Source organism: Onychostoma macrolepis, chromosome 21 (assembly GCF_012432095.1).
Source record: "Onychostoma macrolepis isolate SWU-2019 chromosome 21, ASM1243209v1, whole genome shotgun sequence".
NCBI lineage: Eukaryota > Metazoa > Chordata > Actinopteri > Cypriniformes > Cyprinidae > Onychostoma > Onychostoma macrolepis.
In genome coordinates, this window is record NC_081175.1 from 29,251,941 (window position 1) to 29,261,533 (window position 9,593).

Genomic DNA, 9,593 nt, shown 5'->3' on the forward strand with positions numbered 1-9,593 from the left:
AAGTGTGAAATAAACTACGTGCATGCAATGTCGTGGTCAGTTAAGGCATGAAGTTGCCAAAAAGGCGATTAAAGATGCCTTAAAACTGTGTAGCCTATGAGTTACATTAAGAACATGTCTCTGAAATGGTTTTCAAAACTGTCCTGGAGCAGCCCAGCACTGTCTCCATCATCTAACACACTCGATTCAACTCAGGTCAGAAAAGATGAAGAGAGAAAATACAATGCGTGTCAGACCCGCTTCACGTTCAGCGGGGACATCTCTTAAAAAAATAGCAGCCAAAACAACCTAATAACCAGCTGTTATGTTGTCTGTTCATCAAAAATAAAATAAAAAACAGCAAATCAATAACTTTTATATAAGTAATATAGTTTTGGAGAAAAATAAAAGCAAAATCACCCCAAACAACAAAATGCGTCCTAGCTCTTGCACTGTGTCCCATTTTCTAACACTCATAAAAAGTGTTTCTTTATAGGTTAGCTCATTCTTTCAATTGATATGTATTCAGTTGTATCACTGTATTCATTTTAAAGGCATTTTACTGTACAGTTTTGGAGAAAACTGAAAGCAAACTCACCCAAACATCAAACTCCTTTGTGGCACTTGGATTATTTCCTTACATTCAAACATTGTCCCATTTTCCAAAACTCATAAAAAGTGTTCATTTATAGGTTAGCTCATACTTTCAAATGATATGTATTCAGAGTGACCCTGTATATCACTGTATTCATTTTCAAGTCATTTTACTGTATAGTTTTGGAGAAAACTAAAATCAAAATCACCCCAAACATCAAACTGCATGGTTACACTTGGATTATTTCCATACATTCAAACACTCATAAAAAGTGTCACTTCATTGGTTAGCTCATTCTTTCAATTGATATGTATTCAGAGTGACCCTGACTATCACTGTATTAATTTTCAAATCATTTTACTGTAAAAGTGTGAAAGTGCATTCTAACTCTTACATCATGTCCCAATTACAAACATTCATAAAAACCTTTCCTTTACAGGTTTGCTCATTCTTTCAATTGATTCCTTTTCAGAGTGAACCGAACTACTACTGTATCAATTTTCAACTGATTTTACTGTATAGTTTTGAAGACAAGTAAAGAAAATCACTCCAAAAATCAGAGTGCATTCATAATTTCCTATTTCAAACACTCATAAAATCTTTTCTTTATAGGTTTACTTGCTCTTTCAATTGAGTCCTGTTCACAGTCACCTTGACAATTACTGTATTAATTTTCAAGTAATTTTACTGTATAGTGTTGGGGAAAATTAAAGGCAAATTCACCCCAAGCTTCTGAGCGCATCCTTGCACTTTTACATCATGTCCCATTTTCAAACGCTCACACAAATCGTTCCTTTATAGGTTTGCTTGTTCTTTCAATTGATTCCTGTTCACAGTCACCACAGTTATTTTAATGTATAGTTTTGAAGAAAATTAAAGGTAAATTCACCCCAATCATCTGTGTATACTTACATTTCTACATCATGTTCCATGTTCAAACATGCGTAAAAGTGTTTTCTTAATAGGTTTGCTCATTTTGTCATTTGATTCCTGTTCACAGTGATCCTGACTATTACTGTATTCATTTTCAAGTCATTTTACTGTACAGCCTCGGGCCTGCTTTAGGCTTCTTCTTATTTTTATATTTTAGACATCCATCAATTAGTGATGAAAAAAATTGCCGCGCTGGTGGAAAAAAAACCCAGACCGTGCCGCGACTGTGAAGAGTGGCTCGATGGTGTTTAGAGTCCCGCAGCAACAGAGAGTGCGCCATCAGCGCAGCTGAAGAGTTCTGCGTTCAAATACATGCAATAGGCTGAAGCTTGCTGCAAAGACCCAGCAAAAGTAATTACCATGAATGTGTCCGGGGGAAATAGTAAGGAGATATTTGAATTATTTACACTGAAAAAAATTATAAACGCAACACTTTTGTTTTTGCCCCCATTTTTCATGAGCTGAACTCAAAGATCTAAGACTTTTTCTATGAACACAAAAGGCCTATTTCTCTCAAATATTGTTCACAAATCTCTCTAAATCTGTATTGGTGTGCACTTCTCCTTTGCCGAGATACTCCATCCACCTCACAGGTGTGGCATATCAAGATGCTGATTAGACAGCATGATTATTGCACAGGTGTGCCTTAGGCTGGCCACAATAAAAGGCCACTCTAAAATGTTTTTCACACAGCACAATGTCACAGATGTCTCAAGTTTTGAGGGAGCGTGCATTAGCATGCTGACTGCAGGAATGTCCATCAGAGCTGGTGTCAGTGAATTGAATGTTCATTTCTCTACCATAAGCCGTCTCCAAAGGCGCTTCAGAGAATTTGGCAGTACATCCAACTGCAGACCACATGTAACCACACCAGCCCAGGACCTCCACATCCAGCATCTTCACCTCCAAGATCATCTGAGACCAGCCACCCGGACAGCTGCTGCAACAATTGGTTTGCATAACCAAAGAATTTCTGCACAAACTGTCAGAAACTGTTTCAGGGAAGCTCATCTGCATGCTCGTCATCCTCATCGGGGTCTCGACCTGACTGCAGTTCGTCGTCGTAACCGACTTGAGTGGGCAAATGCTCACATTCGATGGCGTCTGGTACTTGATGAATGTGATGGCGGTTTGCTGATGTCAATGTTGTGGATCGAGTGGCCCATGGTGGCGGTGGGGTATGGGCAGGCGTATGTTATGGACAACGAACACAGGTGCATTTTATTGATGGCATTTTAAATGCACAGAGATACCGTGACGAGATCCTGAGGCCCGTTGTTGTGCCATTCATCCATGACCATCACCTCATGTTGCAGCATGATAATGCACGGCCCCATGTTGCAAGGATCTGTACACAATTCCTGGAAGCTGAAACATCCCAGTTCTTGCATGGCCAGCATAATCACCGGACATGTCACCCATTGAGCATGTTTGGGATGCTCTGGATCGGCGTATACGACAGCGTGTTCCAGTTCCTGCCAATATCCAGCAACTTCACAGCCATTGAAGAGGAGTGGACCAACATTCCACAGGCCACAATCAACAACCTGATCAACTCTGTGCGAAGGAGATGTGTTGCACTGCGTGAGGCAAATGGTGGTCACACCAGATACTGACTAGTTTTCGGACCCCCCCCAATACAGTAAAACTGCACATTTTAGAGTGGCCTTTTATTGTGGCCAGCCTAAGGCACACCTGTGCAATAATCATGCTGTCTAATCAGCATCTTGATATGCCACACCTGTGAGGTGGATGGAGTATCTCGGCAAAGGAGAAGTGCACACCAATACAGATTTAGAGAGATTTGTGAACAATATTTGAGCGAAATAGGCCTTTTGTGTACATAGAAAAAGTCTTAGATCTTTGAGTTCAGCTCATGAAAAATGGGTTGTGTTGTGTTTTATAATTTTGTTCAGTGTATATCTATCTATCTCTATATATATATATATATATATATATATATATATAGTTTTTGGCTTATGTTGTGAGCAGATACACTGATCGGTATATTTTGTATTATGTTTTGTTTTATATTTGCTACTAGTTATTTTTTGATGTTGTGGTGCTTTTTTTTTTCAATTAATGTTTGTGTTTTGTTGTTTATGGATCTAATGTTAATTTGTGTTTTGTTTTTTTGTTACTATGTTGTGATTTGTGATGCATTGTGGGACCCGCTCGAAAACGAGATTGTATATCTCAAGGGGTTAATCCTAATAAATAAATTCAAATTTGCCACTGACGATTCAAACGCGAGTTTTGAGCTGTGTAGAGTAGTGCTTGTTGGTTGTTTCTCTGATCACAAACACAGACAATGGTAGTGTTTACGAGGCGAGATGCAACATGACTCGTAAAAAGACCATATGAGTTATTATAATCAGTAATTTATCCCCACTGGATGCAACAAATGCCTAGTTTATAATGGGTTTTATTGTTTTCGGCATCACAACACGGTGAGGGGCGTATCATTTCCATCACACGCTTGAGGTATTCGGCCAGTCACAACGCACTGGATAGCTGTGCATTGTGAATCAGAGCACACCTCGCTTCTCAGAACGATGAGCTTTGAAAAAATCGATGCGTTTCAGAAAGGCAGAGCATAGAGGAGAAACGATAATGTATAGTATGTGGAAAATAATGTTTTTTGAACCTTAAACCACATAAACACATTGCATTACACCAAATACACAAAATAATGTTCTTTTTAGCAATGTCATATGACCCATTTAAGTACAAAATTCAAATTTAGTTTTTCAGCTATTTTGACAGCCCTAATAATTACATCATCTATACAAGCCATTGTGCTTGGACCCCAATGATCGCAGATCAACTTAACTGCATTGTTATCTTCTGTGTCGTTGCCCACAACACTTCGGTGACAGGACTTTGAAATTACAAACAGGGAAAACAAAAGGCATGACTTACATCACATTCTGCTAGCCAACTCCATCCAAGCTCCATGATCCATATTTTTTTCTTCTTCATTTGAATGCCTTGTGAAAGGATTTTTTGTAATGTTAAAATCAAATTTACTTTCATCTCGGAAGGGATATTGCGCCTATTTGAAGGTCCAATCACATGAGGCCAAAATACATAAAAACAATATTGATTCGCTAAGATCAAAAGTGGGAGGGTCTGAGGACAACCTGGAACAAGTCAATTAGAGCTCAGCCTCAAGTCACATGCGTTTCAAAAGTTTACAGACCTAATAGACACCCATTTGTTCAGCGCACCGCACACACAAAACAAACGAAATGGTGGAACAGTATGACTAAATAATGCAATTTCGTAATTATTTTGCAATATATTGTTTTATGGTGCTAAATTCTTACACCTTCAACCTTATTATTTTTTTCTTCTCAGGTTAGGTAAAGTAAGTGAAATCGCTCCAATCTGTCCTATCTCATAAGCACCTATGTTCATACGTACAAAACAGGTCACAGGTTCTCTGTGATCTGTTCTGGCTTAGCTATAACTCAATGCCAGGGGAGGCAGACTTGTGTTATATAAATACAAATCAGTTTATTATTACAATTAGTAAGTAAGCAGTACAAATATTCTACAACTGCTGTATATAAGTATTAAATAAAGTATAAATATGAAAATGTTCTTTGCTCAAGGCAATATCAGCGATGGTTCTGGTGCCGGAAAGGCTCTTCAGGTGGTCTCGAAGCAGCATCTGATTTCATCAACGCACTTCAGTCCTTTATAGACACCAGGTGGATCCCAATGTCTTGTGACATCATACTGCAAATCCCCTAAGAAGTTGTTTATAAAGGCTTCGCATCTTCTCATTTTTCTTCTTCGGGATTCTTTGCACTGCTGTCTTTTACACTTCGTCTGAAACACACCAGCTGAGATAATGTCCACCTTCTTTTTTCTTCAACACACTTGCTAATACATGTGCCATCTCTAACTGTGCTCTTACTTATAATAAATATTTTCTTAATAAATGCTTAAAATAACAAGTGTGGTGTTTTACTTAATAAACCACTTTCTCAATAAAACAATACTAATAACAATTGTATTTGGTTACAATACAAAGGTATTACATAAAATGTAAAGGCACACTTGCAATAGGACAATTGCTTAATTTCCTCTACAACATGCAGCAGTTACACATTTACCTGTAGGAGGCCTTTCCAGGAAAAAACAAAATTAGACATATTATATTAACTAAATACATCAAAAAATGAGGTAGGGTAATTGTATTCTTATGCATATTTGTTACGACCCTTCCAGGCTGTTGATCATCTAGGGAGTGAGAAGGGGAACATTTTAACAGTTCCTTTTCCTGTCGTTAGTGACCACTGTGTAGCAATTGAGAATAAGACAAAACGTCAAGTGAAAACAATAATTTAATTAATATAAAGTAAGATGTACACTAATAATTCAGAATCAAATATTAACCCACAAATGAACAACCCCACACTAAATATACCAAAGGAAAAATTAACACAAGTCACAAATAGGTTCTGAGGGGGAGAACGAAGGGAAAACTGGATCGTGCCAAACAAAAGAAAGTAATATAATCAAAACGAGTCTTACTAAATCATTTCAAACTAATCCTAGACTAAAAAGAAAAGATTAAAGGAAAAGTCTTCAACGTCCATGACGTCGTAACTTCCCTACTCTCACTATCAAAACCCTAACCTAGTGTATCTAGACAAAACAAAATTAACCTAAGTGTGCATTATGTATGTCACGTGACATCCTACCTAATCCCTTCGCCTCCAACCAGGTGAGCTCAACTTTGAAAGTTACTCAAAAGAGTTCCAACCTCCCAACTGAGAAGTTTACAAGGGTAGCCCCAAAAAGGCAGGATACACATGACAATACAAAATGCTAAAAAACACAAACTCAGAAACAAAAAGAAACAAGCATACAAAACCAGGTCAGATTCAGAACAGGCAGTCAGTCTCCCGCTTTGCAGCCCCATGTCCCTTAAGTAGCGTGTTCACCAGGTGTAGAGCATCAGGCTGTTTGGAAGAACGCGCCCACACAGCAGATCAGCCAATCACGTCCTCAGGAAGGATTGACAGGTCAGGCAGCCAACCAGCACACGGCCTGTTAAAGGGACAGTGCAAGAGAAAAGAAAAACCCCACACAGAAAACAAGCAATAACCAAAAATACTCAAAACGTCCCAAGGGACGTAACAATATTACACAACAATACATTATAACTTATTTTTAACATGTTGAAGTAGGCTTCTTCCCTAGCTAACCTAAACCAGCTGCCACTGCTTTTAAGTGATTTTGGTCACTTAGACAACTTTGGGCAATGCTTTGTCTTATGAGTCCGTAGAGTGGATGATGTGGCAAAAGTCTTCCCATATGAAGAGCACTGGTATGGCTTCTCTCCAGTATGAACTCTCTCGTGAATTTTCAAGCCTTCTGAGCGAGAGAAACTCTTGTCACAGTGTGAGCACTTGTAAGGTTTCTCTCCAGTGTGAATCCTCTGGTGTTTTTTTAAACTGCTAGATGTAAGAAAGGTCTTTCCACACTCAAAACACATATGAGGTCTCACTCCAGTATGAATACTCCGGTGCCCTTGTAAAGTTGTTAGTAGTGTAAAACTCTTTCCACAAAAAGAGCAAACGTGAGGCTTGACACCAGCGTGACTGTTAAGATGTTCCTTTAAGCTCCATGCAGAAGCAAATGTTTTATCACACTGATCACAGCTGAATGATTTCACTCCAGTGTGAGAGAGCTGATGTTTGGTCAGAAACTTTTTGGATATGAAACTCTTTCCGCACTGAGTGCATGGGAACAGTTTTTCTCCAGTGTGAACTCTCATGTGCACATTTAGGTATCCTTTATAATCGAAACTCTTTCCGCACTGAGTGCATGTATAAGGCCTCTCTCCAGTGTGAACTCATGTGTCTTTTGAGTTTTGATTTATGTATGTAACTCTTTCCACACTGAGCACATGTGAACGGTATTTCTTCAGTGTGATTTTTCAAGTGCATAGCCCAATAGCGTTTGTGCATGAAACTCTTTCCACACTCAGAGCAGGTGAAAGATCCTTTGACTCCAGGTATTCGAGTTTGTTTTTGTCTGAAATTCTTTTCAGTCTGTAAAATGGTGGTTTTCATCTTCGCTTATGCAATTATGAGGTTTTTGAAACTGATGTTGTTTGTCTTTATTCACGTCCACTGAGTCTGAAATCAAAATATTAAATGCCAAAAATTAAATCGAAGCAGCACAAATGAGAAACAAAAATAAATATACTTCAGCCTCAATTTGGCACAAATCTAGTTTACTATGGAGTCTACTAATATTTAGTTTTAAATATATTGTTATATATCAGTTTTCATGAATGTCCCTCATCAGTCATTAAAGAGAATGAAGGAAAACACCAACCTGTTTGTTCCTCTGTATCTTCATCTCTCGTTCCACAGGGTTCTTCCTCAAACTCCATCTTTCCAATAGTATATTCCCCAGCATGAAGCTCTCATGAACAGATTCACTGAAGATGTCAATTAATCTCTTTTAACAGATGAAGCTGAAAGAATATTGGTGAGGGTTGATTGCTTGTGTGTGTCAGACTGCTGCATGATATTTTACAAGTAGATGGGTTAGAAAACAATGTTTTTAAAACAAAAAATAATCTAGAACATCGCTATGGTATGTCAGACGAACAAAAAAGCGGTAATAATTTATATAAAATACCATTCAATGATACAACCCATAACATCTTTACGAGTTGTGATGGAAGAAACCAGCTAGTAACAGTCTTAAGCTTAATGAGCATCAACTACATTGATTTGAATGTTATTTTTAAAATGAACATGGAACAATTAATAATTTAGGATTCATTTAAGACCACTAAAACAAACCAGTTCATAAAGTCGTTTTTTGTAGTCAGTAGTCAAATGTATGACTACATAAGTAGTCAGATTTAGACTTATCCTCTAAATAATAAAATTACTAAATTACTCACAGTTTGATAAACAGCATGTTTAGAGTCGTTTCATGAACCATGATTGACTCATAAATTCACGTGGCTGAAAAGAAAACAAATGGCGACATCTAGAGAAATATTGATATGTATAGGTAGATGCCTATTATTATTATTAGCGGTTTCTATCTATGGCCGTCCGCCATATTGGAACGGTCAAAGCAGGTCCGTGAACACTTGAGAGCGAGTATTTCTGCAACTCTAGTTATACCAAAGACTTTAGGGACTTTGGTTATTATGCATGTATGAATATCTATATCTGCAACAGACTAGCAGATAATTTTGCTAAACACAGTACAAGACGCTGTAGCCATTACACGACTTTAAAAGGCACTATAGTTTAACCTATAATGTGGAGTTAATGCATATTAAAAACACAAATCAACACATTCTTATCTGTGAAAGTTTCTCTAATTTCTTCAAGAAGTTAAATTTCGGCCGTTTTTACAACCAGAGGCTGCAGACTAGACGCTTCAAAGACGTATCGCTGCCCTCTTCAGTCCATCTGAAGAACTTCCATCTCTCATAAAGTCCAGTGAGGTGTAAATATTTTACAACAGCCTTTCTTGTTTTATAGTCCTTGTTATTAAGAATTGATTTAAGAGATAAAGATGAAACTCCAGCTTCCGACAGCTCAGAAAACATGATGATTCTTGCAGTTCGATGAATAACACACTCCATTATTACATGTTTCAGTTTCCACATAAGCATCTGCCGTCTCTGAATGCTTGCCAACCATTGCCAGCCCATAATTCAGAGCACAATGCCCCAATCTTAACCTAGTAATCACCACACTATCCCTCCTCTCTAAATTTGTGATTGATGTGTGCTTTAGTTAATAAAGAAGTGAAAATAAATATGACAACTTTGCCATTAAAAACCAAACTGAACTACTTTAATGGCTGCAACAGCAGCTGTATGAGAGAGAAAAAAGATATGGGCTCCGTCGGACTCAGAATTCTGATAAGCTGTTGGACACGGGCCGGGCGAGGGCCTATACCTATTTGAGGCCCGTGTAGGGCCCTAATAGAAAGTGCAAAGACTGTGCTGAAATAGCCAAAAAAAAAAAACTCTGTGAAAAAGTGCTGTAACTGTAATTGACAGACATCACAGCTTCGAATGAGAGAC

At 38.0% G+C, this 9,593-nt stretch overlaps 1 protein-coding gene across 1 annotated transcript in view; it reads right to left on the reverse strand.

Moving 5' to 3' along the window:
- The window catches only part of LOC131528208 (zinc finger protein 729-like), a 42,565-nt gene extending 34,627 nt beyond the window's left edge, over positions 1-7,938 (reverse strand). Inside the window, exons 1-2 of the mRNA XM_058757213.1 lie at positions 7,868-7,938; positions 6,859-7,665 (exon numbers count right to left, since the gene is read on the reverse strand). Of these exons, the coding sequence (XP_058613196.1) occupies positions 6,859-7,301 (443 nt within the window). The 5' untranslated portion in view covers positions 7,302-7,665; positions 7,868-7,938. The remainder of the gene's footprint in view (positions 1-6,858; positions 7,666-7,867) is intronic.
- Between the last annotated feature and the right edge of the window lie 1,655 nt (positions 7,939-9,593).